We start from the raw sequence: 26,613 nt of genomic DNA, 5'->3' as shown, positions 1-26,613 counted from the left end.
TTAATCAAATTAGGACTAAAAGGAGACACAAGTGAAGGCTTAACAGATATTACTTGCATTAACAGAAATGCAGCATCCAGATTAGTGGTGGGATTCAAATTTTTTTATTTCTGGTTCTGTGGGCATGGCTTAGTGGGCGTGGCTTGGTGGGCATGGCAGATGAAGAATACTGTAAAATATCCATTCCCTCCCCACTCCGGGGGAAGGTTACTGCAAAATCCTCATTTCCTCCCGATCAGCTGGTACTCGGGAGGCAGAGAATAGATGGGGACAGGGCCAGTAGAGGTGATATTTACCAGTTCTCCAAACTACTCAAAATTTCCACTACCGGTTCTCCAGAACTGGTCAGAACCTGTTGAATACCACCTCTGATCCAGATTATTGGAATATTGTATTCAGTTTTAGGCAAAGAGGACTGTTGGAGACACTAGACAAGACAGTGGGAAGAGTCAAATGGGGAATTAATCTGGAATCCCTACATGGCACAAGAGGGTGAAGTCTAATACCCCTCAAATGCCATTGAAACTTATCTAATCTTACCCAGATACAAACTATCAGTCTAAGATGATTTCTGTGCATAGGCTTGAGCAATAAAACAGCTAATTGGACTCTTCATGTGTGGATCTGATTGTTTGTGTCTGACAGGGACAAAGAGAAGTTGAAGCATGCTTAGAGCAGATCTATCAAAATAATACAGAGGAAGGAAACCAAGTCCTATGAGAAGCAGTTGAAGTAGTAATAGCAATAGCACTTAGACTTATTTACTGCCTCATAGAGCTTTACAGCCCTCTCTAACCAGTTTATAGTGTCAGCATATTGCCACCAACAATCTGGGTCCTCGTTTTACCAACCTCAGAAGGATGGAAGGCTGACTCACCCTTGAGCACATCAGGATCGAAACTCCTGGCTGTGGACAGAGTTAGCCTGCAATACTGCATTCTAACTACTGCGCCACCATGGCTCCTAAAGTAATACTGCCACAACTCCCCATCTAGTCTATTTTTAGCTCATTTAGGAAATTTCTCAATTTATCACATTACTGCACAGTTATGTTGTTTCCAGGATTTGAATCAAGTAGCCAAGAAGTACAGTGAAAAGTTCTGAAGTCACTTCTGTCAGCTATTTCAGTATCCTGGGTATTAAGTCTTCTGGACTGAAAATTTGAATTACAGCTTCTGCCAAATAATCAAAACTGGATGGCTCTTAAGTTTACTCAATCCTTGCTTAAAATAATACTGGCACATCTCCCCATCTAGTCTATTTTTGGTTTATTAAGGAAATTTCTCAATTGATCAAATTATGTTGTTTCTTGGATGTGAATCATGATGATAGAATATGCATATGCACTTGTATTCTAGCCACAATAATGGAAAAATAATGAAATGTAATATTGCAATGCAAATCCCACCCTTCTGTACCCAGATGTTAGTATATAAGGAGTAGAATTGTATCAAAGCATCATGTTGCACCTTTTGCTACTTAACTCCCCTCCCCACCTGCCCTCTGACAGACACCTAAGAGATTTTGTATGAGTAAATAGATAGAATCTAGGAGCTTGGCAAATGCAGAAGTAAAAGAGCAACCTATCCTAAAGCAGAAAAGGTCAGGACTGGCATATTGAAAAATGAAAGCAGCAAGCTTTATGCATTCTGAATGTGCATCAGTATACCACATGTATGTCCTACTTGACAGGAAGCAGACAACAGCAGAACGGCATTCAAGAGAGTCTCTAGATTAGTAATCTTAGCTTGTATGGAATAATGTGAACATTCTGGGGATAAATTAGGTTTTTGTTGAATTTGTATCACATAGACCAATATATACCAAAACTGACTAGGACTGTTTTTTTTAATAGCAGGGAATGCTGCATGTAGTCCAAACACTTCTAAACTTGTAACTTTATCTATACTTTCCATATCATACTATGAAAACAGTATGTGAAAGCCTTGACTAATCAAAACTATGAGAGATGGTAGGGGTCAGCTATCATCTGCTGATAGCTGTGATATATGAAAAACTGAGACACGGAATGCACTGTACTATCATAGTTGCCCTGTGGTAAGATAGGCAGCCAGTAAATTTTTATTTGGGTTTTTTTTTTGTTTCTTTTTAATAATACAAATAGGAATACAGATAGTACATAGACTTATATACCGCTTCAGAGTGCTTTACAGCCCTCTCTAAGTAGTTTACAGAATCAGCATATTGCCCCCCAACAATCTAGTCCTCATTTTAACAACTTCGGAAGAAGGAAGGCTGAGGTAACCTTGAGCTGATGAGAATCAAACTACTGACAGTCGGCAGAATTAGCCTGCAATATTGCACTGTGCCACTACGACTCATTAAGGTAAAGATCATGAAATGAAATTAAAGAATGAAAAACAGAATGTGTATCTGTGAAACTAAGACAGAGAAAGCACCTAATGGATGCGAATGAAACTGCTCTGATCCTATGGAATGGAATGGAATGGAATGGAATTGAGGAATGCATGCAAAGAAAGTTTAATTATGTAAGAATGGATTAAAATGTACATAATAAGATAATAAATAGTATCATCTACTTATAGATGTGTATAAAAGCAGAAACATAGAGGTTGGGGACAGCCAGACGTTATATTTTCATGAATGTGATAATGACAAAACCAGATATGAATTCTGAAAAAAATCAGTGCAACATTCTACATGTAAGTTAACTACCAGAAAACAGTATCCTGCTAGGAGACTTAAATAAATGGATTGGAATGAGATGAGAGAGTACAGAATATTTTTGGTTCATTATGAATGAGAGAGTTATGAAAAATATAAGAATGACAAGGTATCCTAGTTGTGGGCAGAAGTGGATTTTGGAAAAATGGATGTGGACAAAAAGGAAGGAAATGAGAAAAAAAAGAGACTGAAAGTAGAACGGCTGTAGAAAAGTACTATATAAGTAGAATAAAAATGTATTAGAATTTAGATTAATCTCCCAACAGATTGAGTGGAAAAAGATCTAAGGAAATATGATGTGGAAGCTGCCTGGAACAAACTGAAAAGAACCATATCACAGAATGCCAAAAGAGGAGGAGGAGTTATGCCAAAAGGAAGTAGGAATGGTAATGCTTGGTGAATGATGAAATAAAAGAAGCTAAGAATGAGGATAAATGAATATCAAAGTATGATTGCTAATACATACCAAAAAGGTATGTATTTATTTTAAAGACTTGTACTTGTCCATCTTAGAACTAAACAATGGGCAACTCACAACAATTATATAAAACCAAACATCATACTAAAAATAAAAGCAAAAAAAAAAAAAGACTAAAAATAAAAGCAAATAAACCTGCACCACAACCAAACTTCCTTGATGCCACCAAAACAGCCATTCAATTCCAACTTCACTCTATCCCACTCTTTGAGGAAAGAGACAGATTTTACAGCATTCCAGCATAAATGGGTAGGAGGGTCTCTCTCTCTCTCTCTCTCTCTCCCTCCCTCCCCCTCTCCCTCTTTGTGTGAGAGAGAAAGAGAAAGAAATTATAGTCAAAAATTATTAATATTAAAAGTTGCAAATAAAAGATAAAAATTGTTTTGAAAGTGGGTGAAGAAGTTTAAAGCAGGGCTTCCAGGAGATGCATGGAATGAAAAATAAAAATGATGAAAAGATTTGAGATCAAAGTAAAGTAACATAAAACTGAGAGGAGTATTTAGAGATTTTTATAGGAACGATGGTGACGCCAGAGTGAAATTGAAAAAAACACTTTTGCCATGAACGTACATGTACTTTTGTATGCAGATGTGAATGACTGAGAACCTAAATAATTTGCAGGGAATTACATAATGCAATAAGGGCTATAGATCTGAAAATTAATGTGTCAAAGATCAAAGTATCTGTGTTTGGTAGTAAGAATGGAGAGAACGACAATAAGTAATGCATGGCAAAAAAAGAAGAAAGGATAAAGGTGAATTTGTGTGCCTTTCTAAAATGTTTATTAAAAATACAAAAACAGAAAAACTGTAAACCCTGAAAAAGATGGTAGAAAGGTATGAATAGAGTATGGACTTTTGCAAAGAATGAATGTTAGTCATAATAAGGGAAAACAGCTGTGCAAATGGGTGCAAAATAGGAGCTTCTGCCTATTATGTTACATGATAGTGACAGCTGATATAACATCATAAAAGTAAGTTGAATACAATAAGAATTGGGTACTTGAGCAGGAGATAACAAAACAAGAAGACATGGGGTTAAGAATGAATATGTATTGAATGACTGTACACTGAATAGAAAAATGCATGACCAGTATGAAAAACCTTTATGGCGATGGTACAGCAACACAGAAGGAATAAATAAGAGATTGGAATGAAAGCAATTATATGAAAAAGGAAGGAAGGAAGGAATTGACAGGAAGGGGAAGACTAAAAATGAGTTTTGATGGAGCTGAAGAAATCCTTATAAAATGTAGAAAGGTGAGAAGTTTAAAGAATAAAAGAAAATGTATAGAGAGGCACATGGGATTGTTTAGCTGATCTCATCCTTAAATTTACTTTGTTACTATTGTTTATTCCATTCTGTGCTTGAAAAAAAGTTGCTTATTCCAAAAAATTAATAGTGTAATGGGTTTATGAGTAGCACATATATAACAAGAAACTTGTTAGTGACCAAAGTTTAAACAAAGACTAATAAAGCCAGTTTATTATCATAGCATGTTTTTCTAATTGAATGAAAAATTTATTTCATAAAGCATGCAAGTTTTAACATAAAATTGAAGCTCACAAAATTCATTAAATGAGAGTGGTATATTTAGTCCTTATATTATGAAAATTCCTTGCTATACCTGTTTTTTTCATATTCAGATCAATGCAGTAGTTTGAGTATAAATCTTTTCAGCACATATATTTTATTATTAAATCAGTACTAGCTACATGTTTCTTGGAAACAAAGTTAAAAATTGTAATTATTACCTTCAAAGATGTTAATGATTTGGGGCTAGAATATTTCAAAGTCATTTTCAAATATTCCATGCCTGACAATCAGGTGACTAAAACATTGGATTTTTCAAATAATGGCGTCATCCTACCTTTTTTTTAAATGCCTTAGCAACCCGTTGAGTCTTTTCTTTCTTACAAGTGAGACATTTTAATACCTCTGATTTTCCATTTGAAGTATTACATTTTGAATCCAGACTATGGTAGCTGAACTTTAGTTTAGTAACTGAAATAATGATGAATTTTTTTAAAAAAAATCAATGTTAACTAGCTTGTGTAGATCCAATATACATTTAACTTTATACTTGTAAATCTATCCTGAAACTTATATGTGGGGCTGAAAACCTGAATAAATGATATTTTTATAAACGTTGTACAGTGCTTACTTTAGAACACAAAACTACTTTCTTAATTGCTAGTAACTTTCTGCTTTGTGTTCTATATGAAGAAAAGAAATCTTTTCACATCTGCTTTAATTAGGTTCCAAACAAAAAAGAACTACTGAAAAATCTCATGCAAAGTGAAAAAGGAAAAATAAAACTATCTAAATACATTTTACTTACTTCTGTAGCAAATTGCTGCAGTCCACCAATATTAATTGGTCCATCCTCAGTGGCATATAAATTGCATCCTCCCACACAAAGATCAGAAGTTGGACACACCATCCCACATGATAGTCCAAGTGGATTGTCAGAAAAGATCATTTTGGCAGCTCCATAGTAATTCTGCAGAAACAAGGGGGGAAGGGGGAACCATTGCAATCTCATATTAGAGGAAATATAGAATGTTAGACAAGCTGCTTGCATTATTTTATCTGTATAACAGGTGCTGTGTTATCCATAATTACTTTTACAATAATATATTATTTCAAAAAAAAAAACACCACATTACCTATCCTTACAGATTTTTAAATCCACTCTCAATCATGTCATCTTTTAAAGACTGAAATTTTCTTATTAGCTGAAATGGATTTTATGCTTCTTTTAAAAAATCCATTTTATGCTGGATTTTTGCTATCTATTCATAGCAAAATTATCTCTATGTAGAAATAATACTGAATCTGTGAAACTATCTAAAATGGCACCCTACAATCCTAAATCAATTAGCTAGATAAAATTGCAAGATAATACAGTTTTGCTCATAACGTTAATCTCATCTGAAAGATCTATCAAGACACTTCCTCTCATTATTACTGATCACATATCCGTAAGCTTCACTACTGACCTTTGGCAAAGTAGACTTATTAATGTATAAAACAGACACATAATGTTGGTACATTACCAAAGATTCAGTCAGATCAGCTGTTGGAGAGACTAAGGGCAGCTTCATGCTGGTTTGCCTCTCACCAAACACCTCACCATCTAATAAGTGTTGCATTTTCTTTTGCATCAACAACTGAGTGTTGTTATCTTCCAACATATTATTTACAATATTTGAAAAGATATAGTGAGGAATTCCACTCACACCCCCCCCCCGCCCGAAGTCTGCAGTCTGAAATGAAAGACATGCCAAATATTGCTCTTATTAGAGCTGTCTTTTCCACAGTATATTGGACTGATATGAAACTTGAGAAATTATTTAAGAAATAGAGAGTCAGCTTTGTGTGGTGGTTAAGGTGCTAGCCTAGAAACCAGGAGACTGTAAATTGTAGTCCCGCTTTAGGTGTGAAAGCCGCTGACTTTCTCTCAGGCCAGCCCACCTCACTGGGCTGTTGTGGGGAAAAAAGAGGAGGAGGAGAAGTATTATGTATGCTCGCTGCCTTGAATTACTTATAAAAGTAATAAAGGCAGGATAGGAGTTGGAGAAGAACATGAGGTCAATTAATTTCCATTCATTCATCAAACTTTCTCCCTTCTTTTGGTTTTTATTTTTCTGTTTGTGGCTGATCTTTATAGAAGAAACAACTTAATACATCGGGCAAGACAAGATATATGAATTTAAAAATGTAAGAGAAAAAATGTAAGAGGAAAATTGAAGAGCTATTTCAAATGCTTAGCCTACTCATCTATTTCTGCAGCCTCCATGCTTCATGGTTTAAGAGACCTTCTGACAATAGTTTGGGTTTGGTTGACTATTAGATGCTACATACACTATAGCTTACAAAACTCTAATCAAGCATGAGGGCTAAAGGCTTCCATTTTCTACCTGAATCTGCCAATTTCCTTACAATCATTAAGCTCTGTTAAAAAACCAAAAAGGCTCTTGTCCTTTGGGCAATCAAAATTTTAACAGCAAAATATTAAGTAATAACCATTGCTTCTTACACTTTCATTCAATCCTCAAACACTTGCTTAAATGTTTATTTCACTTTGACAAGTGCCCCAAAGATGCTTTTTCAAAAGGCAATTGGATTTTCTTTGTTTTTCCTTGAAGATGTTTCGCTTCTCATCCAAGTAGCCTCTTCATTTCTGAAGTAGTTAGACCTGAAGAAGCTTCTTGGATGAGAAATGAAACATCGTGAAGGAAAAACAAAGTTCAGTTACCTTTTGGAAAAAGCACCTTTGGGACAGCCATGACCTGGATGACTGAGAATCTCTATAGACTTTGAGAAGTGATAGCAGTAGCCTTATAGGAGATGACCAGGCTGAGTCCAAGGGAGGGGTCAAACACATCATAAGTCAAGAGTCCCTGTGCACCTGCAAGAGATCTAATTCCGGCCCACGTTGAATGCCTCTCTTATTTCCCACTCATTTTTCTTAATAAGACAGTTGGCCAGATTCTTGTAGAGGCCTTAAATTTGCAATAAATCTTTATACTCATTTGAACTGCCTGAACTTCCTGATTTCCCCAGTGCTTGACAGGCCCTAGATCAGTGATGACTAACCCTTTTGCCATTGCATGCCAGAAGTAGGGGGGAGCGCGGGGGGGGGGAGCGCACATGCGTGCCTTCAGAAGTTGGCAAACAGGCCATTTTTGCCCTCCCCAGGTTCCTAGAAAGGTTCTGGAGCCTGGGGAGAGCAAAAAAAAGGGCCTTCTGATCCCACCGGAAGTTGGCAAATGGGCCGTTTATGGCCTCCAGAAGGCCTCCGGGGGAGAGACTGTTTTTGCCCCCTCCAAGTTCCTAGAAAAGGTCTGGAGCCTGGGGAGAGAGAAAAATGGGCCTTCCCCATCCACCCACCCCTGAGGCCCTCCGGAGGCAGGAAACAGCTCATTTCTCTACTTCTGGTGGGCCCAGAAGGCCCGAAAATCAGCTGGCCAGTGTGCGCATGCGCGCTGGAGCTGAGCTCACATGCCCACTGATATGGCTACACGTGCCACCTGTGGCACGCGTGCTATAGGTTCGCCATCACAGCCCTAGATCCTTTCTTCAGTTTTTCCCTCCTATAGCAGTTTCAACAGGAAGATCCTGGCTTCAGTCAGAAGTTTAATCAGATTAAAAGCCAGAAGAGTCTGGTTTAAAAATCATAAACAAGACAAGAAAACAAACCAGGCTGAAAAATACGAAAAATAGTCTTGCTATCATAGAAACTACCAGATAAATTAGAAGTGGAAGCTTGCATGAAAACATATGAGATAACAAATCTTGTAATAAGGCAAGCTACATGCTGTATGACTGGTGCAATGAATGAGTATCATATGTTTGAGGAAAACATTTTGAGTTCAGTAAGAAATCAATATTCCAAATTTATGGAAGAAAATAACTGGTTATCTATGATTATTTGAAGCAGCTGTACTCACAGCTGGTCAACTACTGGAAACAAAGAAAGAGCCAGAAATACACATGCAGTCTTCTCCATTTTTATACTTCATGGATACATTCTATTCAATTGTCCACTCTCTCTTATGACAAATAGAAAATTGGAAGAAATTATTAAGCAGCTTTGACAAAATATTTGTTGAAAAGATTAATTTTAAAATATGTGAAGCGATAAGTTGCTTTGAAAGCTTCGGGCACAATGATAAAAAAAGAAACAGATGGAGAGTGGGCTGGCCTTGTTCCATCATTCTTGAAAACTGCCTTACATTAACATTCCTAGCTAATCTAGATGGTAACCATCAAGTTACATATTGTCATTTTAAAGGAAGCAATGCATGAAGATATAACTCAATTCATTTGTCAGAATGTTAGAGCCTTTTAGTACATGATGAAAGTTGAAATATCAAACCAGATGTCTTTTACACTAAAGCTGAAATTTTAAAAGATATTTACTTATAAATGCCAAATCAGCAGATGCAAATGTGGAGTCATTTTAATGCATTGATAGAATGTTCTCTGCAACCTATTCAACAGGTGCTTATTTTTTCCTGTTAAAACCAATTAATTATATAACAGTTAAAAGACAAATTTTCACGTACTAATTTACTTGTGTGGCATCTTCATTAGAATTCTTCCATTATGTAAATTCAAATGTTGAATGTTTTCCTCTGTTACTGGGTTATTATTGTGATTAAATTTATGCCAAGATGCATTATTCATTGCATTTAAACCTATTATGTACAGTTTACATGGACTATATAACCACTGGGAAGTATGCATCATGAGCTACCATTTTATTAAAGAATAATATAGCAAACAAATTAAAGAAGAATACAGCAAGTGAATTCTGAACTGCATTGTGACTGGTATGTTTTAGCACTTTTAAATTATTTCAAAGATCACGAAAACAATGAAAGATATTAATATTAATTAAAAGGCAAAATCTAAACAACAATATAAGAACTAACCAGTTGTCTTTATGCCTGTGAACCAAATCTTCTTCGGGGTTTTGTGTTTTGTTTTGTTTTTTGCTAGCTTGTGTGAAATAATAGAAGAATAACTTTTTTACAAGAACTGAAATTCATTACAACCATATCTACCATGCACTTCCTTATTATTTTATGCAACTGCACATATAAGCATATAAATAGGACTAATGAGACCAGCAATTGAATGGGACTCGCCCGCTCCATTCATCCCACAGAAAGGCACCTGCTATGGACCCCATCTGCTAAAGAATTCTGGTGGCTGGGATCAATGACAAAAGCCTTTTCCTCTGTGGCCCCCGTCCTATGGAACACTCTACCACTGGAGGTGACAACTGCTCTCATCCTTTTGGCCTTCTGGAAAAATATCAAAACCTGGTTTTGCCAGTTGGCCGGGGGCTCTGCCGGGGGCACCCACCAATAAAGATGATTGATGAGATAAGAAGATCTCATCTCAGTGCCATCCATTTTTATACAGGGTTGTTTTTTTTTAGTGAGTTGTTTTTATGGTATATTTATCTTTTTTACTTTTTTGTAGTAAAGAGCCTCCTTGCCAGGAGATGAGCAACCGGTTCTGTGGGCGTGGCTTGGTGGGCACAGTGTGGCTTGGTGGGCATGGCAGGGGAAGGATACTGCAAAATCTCCATTCCCACCCCACTCCTGGGGCAAGGATATTGCAAAATCTCCATTCCCGCCCCACTCTGGGGCCAGCCAGAGGTGGCATTTGCTGATTCTCCAAACTGCTCAAAATTTCCACTACCGATTCTCCAGAACCTGTCAGAACCTGCTGAATTTCAGTCCTGGATGAGCAGATATAAATTTAATGAATAAATAAATGTGCATATGTTTGACAGAAAGAGAATGCCAGTAGTGTTAATGTGCTTGCTTAAAAGAGGGGAGACCCAGATTCTAGTCCTTCTATAGGCTTAAAGTTGAGTCTGTTTGGGCTACTCATTCTATCTGAGCTCTAAAGTGGGAAGTTGAAAAGCATCTATTTACTCCATTGGACAAGAGGAGATGAAGCGACAACCAGCTTCCTACCAGCCACTCTTTTCTTCCTCAATTTTAATTCCCTTTGCTTTGCTTCCTGTTAACGACTATGAAATTCTGAACTCTTGTGAAAGACCAAGCGAGACATATTCTTATTTATTAAGAATTCAGTCAGCTGGCTTAGCACAGGCACCACAGCCCTCTCAATACGGGCCAGGTCCTCCTAAGAAGATTTAACTGAGGTAAGCAGCAGGATTCCAAGCCTGTGCCTGCAAGATAGGACCAAAAATGAATTAACAATTATTCAAACAGGTCCACTTCTTACCATTATTCATGAATGAAAAGAGCCTTAGATATTAGAATGCTTTGTAAATGTTTTTAATTTAACAGATGCCTATTCATGCTTTGTTTACAAAATGCCTTCTGTTGGGCAATTCCACAGCAAAACATGCATCTAAGTGGACAGGATGTTTCGCGCTTCCCTTTATCAAAATGTCAATAAGTACTGCATTGGTAACCAAAAGAATAGAAGCCAGTCTTCAACAGACATCAATAATTGGTAGCAGACAGAGGCAGATCTTTGCATGTATCACTTGGAAGCATTACATAATATGCATGTAAATGAGAATGTTTTTACTTGGAAAAACCTATTAAAAGATGTTGGATCAATAACTGTTAGACCAGAAGAAATTACATTTTCTATCAGGAAATGCTCCTACCATTTAGATTTTCCTCTGGTTCCGGCACATATTATGTATTGCACCCAGCAGAGATTTTCTGATCAGGAGGTTGGTTTTTTTTCAAATACATAATGCAATCTCCCCCAATATAATGCCTTCTAGACTTCATTACTAAAGTTGTGTTCTGCATAATTAGGATAGAAGGAATGCCTATCATTATCCATCAATGAGGCCAAAGCAGTCTTTCCATAAAAGTAAATCCATCTAATTTTAATGAAATTTTCCTTCTAGGACAGTATACATGAACACAATAAGAGAAGGAGCTGGAAATAAAAGTCTTCAAAATAGTCCCCAATTCTATTCTCCATCCCTACTTTCTACTGCAAACAAAGGACCATATTTTTATCCCTTCCTCACACACGCTTGCTAGTATATTGGTTTAATCCAGGAAAGATGAAAGATTTAATCCACACAAAGATCAAAGATTTAATCACAAAAAAGCTCAAAATCATTGTCCTGGCAAAGTCTTCTCTCTAAGAAGGTCCAGACAACACTGAATAAAGTGTGCTGATATTAAGCAGATTCCTATTTTGGAGCACCCAGTTGCTGAAGTTTTTTTCCCACATTATCGTTTTTAGACTTTGAAGGAGACTTTATTAAACCACATGGTTCATAAAACTATAAACTGACTTAACAAATAGCAGACTGATTTCTACAGGTTGTCATTAAAGAGGGAAGAACAGTGAATGATATCCAAACCTAAGATTATGTTCTACTCATTGACAAGTCAATATATAAAATTTGGATTCCACTTGACAAAAAGCATCCACGAAACAGACCTAAAACAAGACAGATCAATGACATCAGCAAGCATTGTGGGCCCAATTGGCAAAAGAAAGCTCAGGACCTTATTGGTTGGAAACATGCGGAAGAGGCTTTCACCCTGTGGTGGATAGACAATGGCTAAGATGATGATGATCATCATGATCATGATATACAATTAATTTTAAATTCATAAAGAACCTTGGCTAGTTTCTAATCAATAAACTGTGATCCCAGATATAAACATCAAATTAAACTACCTCTGTCTTATTTACCATTTAAAGAGAGAAGCAAAGAACTATGCTGGCTTCAATTACAGTTTAATAAACTAAAATGTGTGGCTCGTTGTTTGCAAAGATGGCTTAATATCGATAGGTACAATATTCAAACACAAATGACACGGTATTCAATGCAGCTTTCTTTGAAGTTGGAAGGCAAGACTATGGGCTGGCACTACAATATCATATATCTTATTCCAGAACAGGGATGGGAAAAACTGTGTTTTGGCTTCTATAACTTTCAAATTTGCAGAAGCACAAATTTGTTCTGTTACAGTAATATATCTCTTTTTAAAAACATCTGACAAAGTCTGCATAATGTGTTGGGAATAAAAAAAGAAACAATGCATTTTACCTATATTTGCATTTAACGTCAAGTACACTTTATATGTACTTGAATTATATATACATGCTTTCCAATGCATTTTATCATGCAGCTAGATTGAATTGGACCAAATTATTTTAAAGTGCAAACCAAATTATTTCTCCACCATTATTACTAAAAACCTCCACTGTATTTAGCTAAAGTTGCTTGCAGATAACTAGGTATGGGATCACTGCAGGCAGGGCAGATCACTTCAGTACTGCTGACAAGAAAACTACATGGAAAAGGCTATTGGAAGGCTAGAGCAAGGGGCCAAAGACCAGACCAGACTGCTATAATAATAATGTACAAGTGCCAATCATTTCTATGATTTTAGTCCCTTAGGAGCTAAAGATCTGAAAAAGACATATAGGATTTGAATTTGGGGACTGACATTCATGGAAGCTGAATCCAGTTTTCAGTAGCCATTTCCTTCATTAAAGCTTTTGCTAGTACCTTATCAGAGCTTTACTATATTCTTGAATCTCTGCCCTGACAGCATTTTAGTTCCATTACTGGCCTGTATAAAGTCTGACATGTTGAAATATTTGGACAGATTCTGGTGTCAGATAATGACCCTAGACCAGAGAGCACTCTTCTAGTGACCATAGAACAATGCTAAGCACTCACAAGTAAATTTGGAGGAGATGACACATGGCTACCCAAAGCTTCAAGGAAAGTTGTTTTAGAATGGGAGAGCCTGAACCAAAATACAATACAATAAAATACAAAAGTCTAAATTGAATATTTTAGGTATACAAGAATTTAGGGCAGGAATAAGATACATTAAATTAGACAATTACATACTTTAAGAAATGAGATTATGCTGCTTAATAATTCTATTGAAGACTATAGTATACTGATAAAACTAATACAATCCACATGGTATAGAAAAATATTTTAAAACATAAAAATGTAAAAAGTGCAAGAAAATAAAAAAGAAGGAAAAGGGGGGTGGGAACAGAAAGGAAAAAAAAAAGAAGTGTTTTGTTTTCTTGGTCTCAAGAATAGTTAAAGATGGACAATGTGCTAGAATAATAAAGAAATTGATCATAGTGAAGAAAGACGTATACCAGATCATGAACTATAAGGTTATTTCCGTGACAACAAATATAAGATAGTTAAAGCTATGGTTTTCCAGTGATAACATAAACTTGTGCAAGCTGGATGGTGAGAAAGAATGAGCAACAAAAGACAGATACTGTTGAAGTATGGATGATAGTAGTAGTAGTAGTAGTAGTAGTGCATCAAATAAAAACTACTTCCTCAAGGCAATGACCTGAAAGCAGACAGTCACTTACTTCAACCACAAGTTGCAATTAGTTACGCACTGGAACAAATGACCACAATTGAGGCAACTAGAAGATAAGGTAATGGATAGAGTGGATGGATGGATGGACTAAAAAGAAATGCAAGGTTATACTTGGAACAAGTCCAACAAGTCCATGGTTAGGGACAACTTGAGGTGACAAGCATTTGTCTTTGAGGATGCCAGGAGACTGCATTAACCTAACTAATTAATTAACTAATCAGACTTAGGAAGATGATGAATGCCTTATGAGCCATGGTGGTGCAGTGTTTAGAATCCAATACTGCAGGCTACTTCTGCTGACTGCCAGCTGCCAGCAATTTGGCAGTTCGAATGTCACCAGCTCAAGGCTGACTCAGCCTTCCATCCTTCCGAGGTCAGTAAAATGAGGACCCAGATTGTTGGGGGCAATATGCTGACTCTGTAAACCGCTTAAGGAGGGCCGTAAAGCACTGTGAAGCGGTGTATAAGTCTAAGTGCTATTGCTATTGCTATAAAATTTGGAAGTTAAAAATAATGAGTTCTTAAACCTTACTTTAGATAGCATGCTGCTAGTCGCGTGCTTCCTGACAATAGAGGAAGAGGTAGAACAAATGAATGGAGACTATGACAGGCTATCAATATGTATTTTATTTTAGCCATTGATCTTTACATCACATCATTTGACTTGCGTCATCAAAACAGTGCTATAGTTTTACACAGCTAAAGAAAAAAAATCGTATGCTGGTTCTTGTAATGTCATTTAGTCTTTGTCATCTAGAATGCGAGATATTCTTTCATTGAAGCAGTGTCATAGAGACAGTCTATTCTACATAATTACACTATGGCAACCGAAACCAGCTGTCAGCCATCCTAGTACATTAAGTACTGATAGACATCTTAAGAAAAGTCAGTATTTCAAATACATTAACAACATCCTTACTTTTCTCTTGAATGCATTTGTACTTAGTGACCTGGAAAAAGATCAAGATGAGCAGGGAGAAAAAAAAAACCCTCAATAAAACTCAACTTAAAAAAAAAAAAAATCCCATGCCTCAGAAATCCGACTAGAAAGGTTAATTAAAATGCATATTTCTATGTAATTATAACTCAGTGCATAGGAGCTGTAAGTTTTTTCTATTTTTTTTTTTTAAAATCAGTTCTTCATGTTAATGATTCCATGTATCATTTTGCTTCTGAACTCTGGCAGGTGATTTTTGGCAACAATTTTTAGTGGCATGTAGGTGACATCTACCCTGCCTCTAAAATTAAAGACATTTTCTTGAAGCCCCACTTATTAAAATTAAATGTAGCAGTTTTAAATGGCATGCATGAGCGCGCATGGCTTGTGCAAATGAGTACAGACTTTCACACACAGTCTCCAATTTGCATGCACAATTTGAGCTGTCATTTTGAGAACAGGCCCTCTTGTGTCTAACGTCTATGTTTCATTACATTTTAAATCTTAAATGATAGAATTAAACACAAAACAGAGCGAAGGGGAAGAGAGAAGGAAGCGCTGTAATAAATAAAAAGAGAGACAAAGAGAGCATGAAAGGAGGGAATGAAATGAAAAGTTAGCATTAACCGGGAGCCACAGTAGCATTTTCCAACCTGATGCCCCAGATTTATTTGGGACTACAAGTCCCACCTTCCTCAGCCACAAAGTCAAGTTAGCTGCCACAGTTAACCACTGATGGGAACTGAAATATGAGAGATTCTGAAATGGGAATCAGATAAATAACAGTGGTGGATAGGTGAAGGAAACAAACAATAATGAAATTTGCAGTAAGTGAAAGAAAAAATATATAAAGAAAATTAAAATCTATCCATTCAAGAGTAATGAACCAAACACAACCTACTAAAGCGTGCAGATTTTTAGGTCTGACAGAAATCTTTTCATGACAGATGTTAAGCAAAAAACAAACAAACAAAAAAGATAGGGGGGAAAGGAACTATGCATAAGATTGAAAGAACTAAGTGTACAGTTTCCACCTGTCTTGAAATGATAAACAAGATACATTTGTCAGACTTTATGCCAAAATTATCATATACTTACTATGGGTAAGGGACAAATTAAATAACACCCTAAGTGTATTTTCCATAAAGAACTCTATCAATTTATTGTTCTCTTCTGCTTAGTCCATCTTATCTTCTTTCATCCTAATTAACGTTCAGAGTTTGTCACATGTGTATTTATAATGTTTAATTGAGGAGCCCAAATCTATCCAGCATTGACACAAAGTGCAAATTATGTCAGTGTCTTGACTACACAAGTTTCACAGCAAAAGTCCAACGACAATGATGAAAATTTCATTTCTCACAAATTATTTACTTTAAATATTGGTTATATAACATATAGCCTTGATAAAAGACTGGAAACCCATAAATTCTGTTTGCTGAAATCATAAAAAAATGATTTGCTGATTTAAAAGTGTTGAATATGGGACAGAAGAGAATATAATGTAGAGGGAGAAAGGGAGGGAGAGGGAGAGGGAGAAAAGATCCTAAATTGGTTTGTAACTGCTCTAAAGATCTGTAGGTGTTTTTTAAATATATTTTTCTTTTTTCTTTTTCAATCTGTATGGTCCTTTGCACTTTTATCTTTTTTCAAGATACCTTCATATATTTTCATGTTTATCTTTTATATGTAAAAATCTTTAATAAGCATATTAATAAACAATTTAGACAGATAGTTATACAGTATAAATAGAGACAGAATACAAACTACATGTTTGTAATGTTTTTAATTTTTAAATGTTTTTTTATAATGATTTTTTAAAATGTATTGTGAGCCGCCCTGAATCTTTGGAGAGGGGCGGCATATAAATTGAATTAATTAAATTAAATTAAATTAAATTAAATTAAATTAAATTAAATTAAATTAAATTAAATTAAATTAAATTAAATTAAATTAAATTAAATTAAATTAAATTAAATTAAATTAAATTAAATTATTAAATATTGGACTGCAGAGACATGATTCTTAGAGGAAAATACACCTGGAAATGCATGTGCATATGATTAATCTCACAAAAAGTACTTTTAGGATATTTTTAAATTAAGCTAATCCCATTCATTCAAATAAATGGGATTTTTTTTGGTTTGGTTTGGGTAAGGATGTCATAAGTCTACAAATCTTGCCAGCTCTATAGTACACATTAGTTGAACATTAATTCTAGTCTACAGCAAAACAAGTAGAAATAATTATAATCTATTATGTTTGTAATGCTACCTTTGTTCAGCATTTACTAACGTAGTTAATTTTGATTATCATGATCTGCAAAATCCAGAGGGAGCACATTGCTCAAATTTACTATTTGGGAATTTGTGAGATGATTCTTTCATATCCATAAATTTGAACAGACATAGTTAGGATTTCAGGTTGTGTGGATTTATTACAAAAGAGGTTACATGTTGTACTATAGTCTAAGGGGACAAGGAAGACCACTGCCTAATTATTATCTCATCTAACCATTATTTGTTACTTTCAAATTGTAGAATAATAACCATGATGAATGATGTATTTGGACATAAAGGCTTGCAAAAATCTGAAAAAGAAACAAAACTGACCATCTATTGGAAAATTCATTAAATACAAATAAAATGCCATGGATTGTGCTTCACTCAGGTTCACCATTTTCAAAATAGATGAAAACTCTGCAAATGAGTAACCCAGAAAATATTTTTTTAAAGAAATATCAAAATAGGAAAGCTAGATACTTTATTTTACCAATGGCAAGAAAGATCCTTCTTTCGATATAATCTGCTTTTCAGGTGGAATCCAATATTATTTTTCTTCTGGCAGAAATGTTTCTCAGTAGAAGCAAGATGATTTCCCTTCCTACCCTCTCTGCAGTCTCTCATATTCTCTCTGCAACCAATTTTGGGGAAATGCAGGATCTGCAAAACCCTATTTATGCTGGCTTCCACCTTTCTTCTTTCCTTTCTCCCTATGTCCAGAAACCTCAGAATTCAAATTTAGTTGCAAAGCAAGAATACCACCATAGGTATCATCTTCCTGAAACTGAATGATAGATAGATATGTAGATTGGCAGAAAGAGACGGGGGGGGGGGGAGAGAGGGAGAGAGAGAGAGAGAGAGAGAGAGAGAAAGAAAGAGAATATTTAAAGACAGTTGAGAGTCTGTAAGAATTAAAACTCTGTTGTATATTAATAATAGTGTAATAGCAATAGTAATATACAGTACTAGTAGTAGAAATTGTTCAATGTAGCATAGAGGTACAAATAGCAGGGGTGAAATCTACTTACCTTCCCTACTGGTTTGGAAGTGCATGTGCCACACGTGGACCCTCTGCGCATTCGCAGAGGGTAAAAAACAGGTTACTTCCTGGTTAAAATCAGGAAGTAATGACGGCCGGGCAGGTGGGTGGAGCCTCGCACTGCTGTCACCACCGGTTCTCCGAACCACCCACCAGCATCGCTACCGGTTTGGCCGAACTGGCCCGAACTGGTAGCATTTCACTCCTGGATAATAGTATATACTGTAGTTTAATAATAGTAGTATGTGGGCTTCTATTTGTTTCAGCAACTTAAGAAAGGGTCTTTTTAAAAAAAAAAAACACACACATCAATGGCAACTGAATATCAGGATTGATGCACCCTTAGATATGATAATATTAGCCTCTGGCATGTTAAGGGCAAGTCCTATTAATACAAATGAGAAATAAACAAGAAGATAGATGCCATGCATTCTTTCATGTGTTTTTCCTTCCTTTTACAACAGAGCAAACATTTGCTTTTTAACAAGATTTGTCTTGGTGAAAGCATGAATAAATTATGATCCCTTCAAGCTTCTCAGAAAAATCTTTTATACACATCTGATCTTTAGTAGCAAATGATCTGTACTGGGGCAAACTCTGTTTGTTGTCTTTCTCCTCTCCGCCCAAAGCACCAGGCACAGGATGAGGCATCTAAAGGTATGTTTCATCTGTTGAGATAGAGTTCAACTTGTGAACTTGACTAGCAGACACCCCCACTGCACTTCCCCCCCCCTCGAAAGACACACCAATGGAGTCTTCACCCTTTAGGAGGTAGAGATGTAATCCTCTTTCATGAAACGGAATGAAAGTAAGTTTTGGCCTGGCCTGTACAGAATCGCACTAATTTACAATAGAGTGGCATCTTTTTCTCAAAGAGTTTCGAGGCATGAATCACGGAGACTGGCAATTCAATTACCCTCTCCACTTAGAAAAGTATTCTCCCCTTTCTTGCCAAGTTGAAATCTACAGGAAATGCAATGTAGAAGAGACTACATTGTGCACGCCCGGCAAATATCTGAAACGCCTCAGGCTTTAGAGAACAAGAATCCCTGACCTTTTATGATTGCTACAGTAGTTTTCCAGCAAAACACACTCCATACAATAAAGCTCTTAAATACCTGACAAAAGAATGCATTTGCTATATATTCTGGCAAAAGAAGAAGGGGGGAAAAATTGTTATAATGAAAGCCGCTTAAATGAATACCTGAGAGTTCTACCGACTCTTTATTATTTCACGGGAGACCCTGTTTAGGAAGAAATGATAAAGCCACTAACATGGAGTAGGAATCTGAGCACTGTACTTTCTTATACCTCCCACATCCACGTCTGTTTTTTAAAACGGTTGGTGCTTTCTTAGCACGTGGACAGTTAATACATACAGGGGATGCATCATGGTATCTCCTGCCCCATCCACGTTATTGCTTTTTCTCCAAGCTCTGAAGTCTGCTACTCACTCAGGATGTGAGCGGGAACAAGGCTACTCGTTAATACTTTTTTTTTAATTTGATTTATATGCCGCCCTTCTCCGGAGACTCGGGCAGCTTACAATGCGTTATGGTATGGTAATACTTCCATGGTATTACACTAATACAAAATTATACATAGGCATATAAATTAAATAAATAAATAAATAAGTGATAAACAAAACAGCTTGTGTACCTAACAGACTAACAGCATCATTACTGCAAAAGCTCCCACCAGATGTGTTATGGTCCTGAGTTAAAATGTACTATATACCAGAAAAAAAGGACTCTGGGGAATGTACTGATAAATCAAAACCATTAATATTAAAATTTAAGGCACTTTCTCATTTTCCAAAGTAAAGGCTATACTTTATATAGCCTCCTGTATTGTGTTGTGTTAAAACTGAGTCTATGTGAAACCACAGTAGAATTCTTTTCATATACAACTCTATAACTCCCCTGTTTGACATAAATCATAGAGATACGTTTTCTCGATCCCCACCCTTCTCTCAGTTGATTGAACTGATGTATTAAAATTTCATATTTTTTTGAAATAAATATTGTCAATCTCTTAAAATAGCAGGAACTGATTTGGTACAATATTCTTGAATATATAATCTTTTTGAATATATAATCTTTAAGGCATAAATTATATTCCAGGTTTGAAAGATCTGGTACTGAATCCTCAGCTATCATTTTTTTTGTTCTAAAGCAGGGGTGGGCAAATGTGGCCCTTTTACAACCTGTGGACTTCAACTCCCAGAATTCCTGAGACAGCTGTCTCAGGAATTCTGGGAGTTGAAGTCCACAGGTTGTAAAAGGGCCACATTTGCCCACCCCTGTTCTAAAGACAATCATGGAAAGAAGTACAGGTAGTCATCACTTAACGACTGGTTACTTAGCAACCACTCACCAAAAGCTACTTAGGAACTCTGTTCTGGTCACATGATCATTTTTCAGGCACTTGGCAACCAACTCACCTTTACAGACAGTTGCATCATTCCTGTGACCACAAATTATGACTTTTTTTGGCCAGTTTTCAGCTTTTTTGGTCAGTTTTTGGCAAAAAACCCCCAAACCAGTCATAGGAATACATTGATCTGCTTTACAATTACCCTGTTCACCTAACAATGACCACCACAAAAAACGAGAGCATAAAATTCGGCTTGGTTACATGGGTACCTTGACTTATGACCATCATAATTTATGATGGAAATTCCATGCTCCATTATGGTTGTAAGTTGAGGACTAACTGAAATTTAGAACAAGATCATAGCATTGGCTGCAGAGATGACATCCTCTCATGATCCTACCAAGATCCAAGCTTCAGTCTTATATGCATTATTATCTTTCCCCATCTATTTACTAAGTGTAAAGAGTGAATCCAAAGGTTAGGGAATGCCTTGCTCTATCAGAGAAAATTAACATGTGGGTCATGGATGAAATCCAGCAGGTTCTGGAGAACTGGTAGCCGAAATTTTGAGTAGTTTGGAGAACCGGCAAATACCACCTCTGGCTGGCCCCAGAGTAGGGTGGGAATGGAGATTTTGCAATATCCTTCCCCAGGAGTGGGGAGGGAATGGGGATTTTGCAGTATCCTTCCCCTGCCACACCTATCAAGTCATGCCCACCAAGCCATGCCATGCCATGCCACTCCCACCAAGCCACGCCCACAGAACCAATAGTAAAAAAATTTGGATTTCACCACTGATCTGGATCCCTCAAACTGTGATGGCAACAACATGATGTCCTGCATTCAGTAATATCATGCAAGTGCTGCCATTACATGCTTGCATCTCAAGAATTGATGAAAGTATGTAAGTCAAAAGATTTACCTAATGATATTGTCATTAATATTTTGTCATCTGTTACTCTTGCCCATCCAGAGATGCTCATAGTGCCAGGTGAATTCTAAGATGTATACTGATTGAAAAAGGCTGAACTAGAATCATAATGACCCAAGTTCTTGCTTATACTGATCTGTGGAAGTTTATCAATATAACTGTATGTCAGGCGTTATCTTTGAGCTCAGCACAGTACATTATCTTTCTATGTGAATAACACAGAGAATAATAATGGAGAAAGGAATACAGTGTGCACTTTAAGCTATGAAATAAAGATAATCAGAAATCTAACAAAAATATATATCATAAGTGAACACAATCTGGAGAGACAGAAAACCAGGATTTAATGGAAATTTTCTCTCAACTTCAAAAAGCCTCTCCTGCATATATCCTACTAGTTAATTCCAACTGACTCAAAGAAGTCAGTTGGAATTAACTAGTTCAAAGAGAAGTTACTACAGGTTCTCAGCCTCTGGGATCCAATTCTTACAGAGCAAACATCCAAAATTGAAAAGAGCTCTAAAGATTATAATTTGGTATGGCATACAATCAAGGTTAAAACCAGGTGCCATTCAATATTCTCTGTATCAGTTTCTCTCCATCCATATAACTGAAATTGATGCTGCTTACTACCACTTAGTATCTAACTGTTCCATTCTTTAAAAAAATCTCCCTATACAGTGAAATTATAGTATATGCAATAGATAGTAAATACAGTACAATATGTCTAAGTATATATATGTGTATACACACATAAGCATGCATACATACATGCGCACATGCATACACACACACAAACACACGAAACACAAAACAATATCAGTTAAGATATATTAAAACCAAAAGCCATAAAAAGATATTTGAGAGTCAATGTATATAATAGCTATGTATTTAGCATACAGTATCTCCACAGGAAAGTAGCAAGAATAATTATGCAATTAAGAAAAGTCTGCTAAATTTTGTAATAGCTGCTCCAAACATTATTTCATTAAGCTACACACAAAGATAAGGACTGTAATTCAATCATATAAAACAATTGCAGCAACCACAGCTTTTACCTTTCATTTTTTTTCCTTCCTGCCTTTCTTTTTCCTCTGCCTTTTTTTTTTTTTTACCTTGTTTGCAATACTTGTGATAAATGACTTGATGTCTAGATTAGTTGGGCAGCTCTTCTGACAGGGGGCATCTGCACACTTTAAGCACCTGGGGAGGAAAGTAAATGAGTTAGAGTGACTTAGAGCACAAAGCACTGCCAACAACATACAATTTTTCCATGTACCTGACAGAAGCTAATCAATCTAAAAATTAATAATACACTACTGTTCGGGCAGAAACTCAAAAAGGTTCCCATGGGTAAGTGCTATTATCCCCATGTCACAGACAGGTAAACCAAGGCAGCTGATCCCAGATCATTCAAATCTTGAAAGTGAAAAGCAAGCCACCCATAAAATACAATTCCCCAGTGCATATATTTGTTATGATTTGTATTATGTGATGACATTCTTCTGCAAAGTTTTTATTTCAAATAGGCAAAAGCAACATGTAGCATTAAGAAAACAGATTTTAAGTCACTGCATTCCCTACCCAGTTTGCAGAGTCTGGATGATGCTTTCATTTTTGTATTTTTTATCTCCTAATATTTAACATTTTTGAGTATATTCCATCAAAACAATAAAAACACAATAGAACCAAAATAAAATACCAATAGAGGAGGACAGAGTAAATCTAATATTAACACAGAGAACAAGATATACTGAATTCAGAATTATTAATTCTATTCTGGACATTTCCACAGTATAAAACTTTCATAAATATTAGCATTCAGCCTAACAGTAGTTTAAAAACTGATAAAAAGCAACAAAAAATCAGTCTACTTATTTATATATACATGTCATACATGTACTCCTCAATTTAACAACCACAATTCAAATCAGAATAGTGAGACGATTATTGAAGCACCCAATTTTACAACCTATTTAGCCACAGTTGATAAGTGAATCACTGCAGTTGTGAATCATGTAGTCTATAAGCAAATCCAGTTTTCCCAGTTGATTTTGCTTGCTGGAAGCTGGCTGGGAAGTCTATAAATGGCGATTATAGGACTCCGGGATGCTGCAACCATTGTAAATACATGCTGGATTCCCGGCGACCAAATTTTGATCACATGACCATGGGGATGCTGTGTTGGATATAAATATGAGGACTGGTTTTAAGCTCCATTTTTCAGTGCTGTTGTAACACTGAATGGTCACTACATGAATGATTATAAGTATATTGCCATTTGAACACGCTCTGCACTTACAGCAATCCTCTTCTCAAGTGGGTAGTTTACTAGTATGTCCAAATAAATCAATTTCAGGCTATGGTTTGCAATCCTGATATATTTGGATAATCTAGAGCAGGGCTGTCAAACTCGCAGCCATGGGCTAGATGCGCCAGGCACTGGCCATACCCACACCATTTAGCAAAGGAAGAAAAAGTCCTGATACATCACATGACACCACCGTCATGACGCGGGTTTGACACCCCTGATCTACAGTAATGTTAAATTAGCTTAACTTGCAATCAAAGGAGGTCATACTAGAGTCATTAGGTCATGTGCAGAGCACATTGCCAGCAGGTGTTCTCCAGCAGTTTCAGTCATTTACAGCATCTTTGGCATTGTCTCAAGGGACATTAATAATCTAGGGGTAAACCGGAAGCATCGCGGCAAGACTGACTGGAAAATAGCAGGCTCCGACGAGCCCCACAAAAATTCAGCCAGACAAACCGCAGTCCGGAAGGTCTTCAGACCGGAACTGTCCTGTAGGGACGGTGAAGGAGAGGCACCTCGGATGATCAATAGGAACAGACAAGTTCCTCGAAAGGTCGGAGGCAGCTCTTTGAACTGGAGGCGGGGGTGGCGGCCATTAAAAACAACCTCTTTGAAGCTGGGGCAACCAGAATAAGATTTTGTGCAGGAGCAGTGTCTGAATGGAGTACTGGTACTGAGTGAGTGACTGGCCACCTCACAGGTAAAAAAGGAAATTAAAAAAAAAAAACTTTAAAAGGTGTCCCAGCGAGGAAACAAGCAGCTAAATGGCACTTGGAAATTTTAATGGAGGGAGAAGGACAAAAAGGAAGTTAAAGTACTAAAGCCCAAAAAATAAAACTTTATATTTGGATTTAAAATTGGATTTGGAGAAATTAAAATTAACACCAAAAAAAAAAAAAAAGAAAGAAACCAAGGCAAAGCACCTTTTAATGAGGATTTGAATTATTTTTAACAGTTTTGATATTTGAAGGAAGAACAAATAGGAGGTCAAAATATTAAAGCCCAAGAAAGGAAATTTTACAACTGGATTTAAAACTGAATTTAGAGAAATTAAAAACAATAAAAGGAAAAGAAAGCTGAGAGAAAGTATTTTCTCTGTGGATTTAAAATACTTTTGTAAGCTTGATAATTTGTTGTTCTGAGAATGGTGGATTGGAAAGAGACATCTGCTGGTGGAAAGAAAGCACTAGAACGATCGGCCTGAAAATTGAAGGAAATAACAGCAGTGACCTTGATCACTAAGAGAACTGTGAGAAACTTTAAGGAGTATTTGTTTCTTTTTAAACTGCCTGGTCTCAACTTTTAAAGGAGGTGGAAAACAACAAAGCTTTAAATTGGAATGGATTGGACAAACATTTGAACTGGATATTATCTGGAAATAAAAAAGAAACTACATGGATTTAAAACTTAATTAAATATAAGTTAAAATATCAATAATTTTTTAAATTGACAATATGGAGTCTTGGATATGTGAGGAATTAATTGAGATGCTTAAAAACATGTGTGAATCATTAAAGGGCAATAAAAAGTCAGAAACTTTGTTAGAACATACAAAACAGGAAAAAGATAATATAAATGAGAAACAAAATAATATTGAAGGAAAAGGAATTGAAGGTAAAAAGTTAGATGATTACACTGGGATTTACCGTGACAAAAAAAGAATGGATAGGGGGGAATATTCCCCAAAAAAGAATCAATCAAAGGGAAGAGAAGGAAATGGAAAAAGATTAGATAAAAGCTTGTGGAGAATTATGCGAGTAATAGACTCAAAAGTTAGAGAAAGGATTCAGGAGAAAAGAAATAAATATAAAAAGAAAAGAAAAAGAAAAAGAAGATAAGAGAATGGGATGCAGGGAGAAAATTACTAAGAATTTTGGAGAGACCAAGAGAAAATGGTTAAAAGGGGAAGAATAGTGGAAAGGAGGAAGGGAAATAAGGTTTATATTAGTAGATCTAAGGGAACTGTATTGACATTAGTAATTGTGAATGTAAGAGCAAATATGATGATGTATATTGTTTACTGTAAAATGGAACAGCAGATGAAATATGAAGTGGTAATTTGGTTCAATTATGAAAATAACTGAAATCAAGAGACAAAATTGAAATGTTAAAAAGTGTGATGGGGATTTTGAAAAATATGTTGTAAATGATGAAATAAAATAATTAATTGATGCTATAATAAGAAATTAGGAATTAAGGGCGGATAGTGATATTGCTTATTATGTACTAAGTAGAGATTAAGATAACATGTGGAAGGTCAATTAAGTTAAAGGTTTTCAATGTAAGAATTGAATAAGATGAAGTACATTGTTTATAGCCAAGAAGTGTGATGGGGATTTTGAGAAACATATTTTATAAATGTAGAAATAAGATAATTAATTGAAGTAATGCTAAGAAATTAGGATTTGAAAGGCAGATGGTGAGATTGTTTATATACTATGTATTAAGAAGATATTAAGATAAGATTAAAAAATAGAGAAAAGAATGTTATGGCAGAAATTGAAATATGTAAATGGCATTTGGAAAAAACAAAAAAGAAGATTGGAATAGAGTATAAAAAAATTAACACATAACTATGTTACAAGATGTATAAGATGTGACCCAGTCAATACTCTGGTCATAAAACATGTATGTAAAAGAAAA

At 35.9% G+C, this 26,613-nt stretch overlaps 1 protein-coding gene across 1 annotated transcript in view; it reads right to left on the bottom strand.

Moving 5' to 3' along the window:
* DPYD (dihydropyrimidine dehydrogenase) overlaps positions 1–26,613 on the bottom strand; it is a 584,219-nt gene that overhangs the window by 405,014 nt on the left and 152,592 nt on the right. Inside the window, exons 4-5 of the mRNA XM_034437263.3 lie at positions 22,772–22,859; positions 5,526–5,687 (exon numbers count right to left, since the gene is read on the bottom strand). Of these exons, the coding sequence (XP_034293154.2) occupies positions 5,526–5,687; positions 22,772–22,859 (250 nt within the window). The remainder of the gene's footprint in view (positions 1–5,525; positions 5,688–22,771; positions 22,860–26,613) is intronic.

This window comes from Pantherophis guttatus, chromosome 3 (genome assembly GCF_059756535.1).
Source record: "Pantherophis guttatus breed Tessera chromosome 3, ASM5975653v1, whole genome shotgun sequence".
Classification (NCBI taxonomy): domain Eukaryota; kingdom Metazoa; phylum Chordata; class Lepidosauria; order Squamata; family Colubridae; genus Pantherophis; species Pantherophis guttatus.
Note: the sequence above shows the minus strand (reverse complement) of the source record. Positions and strands in the feature narration are given on the sequence as shown.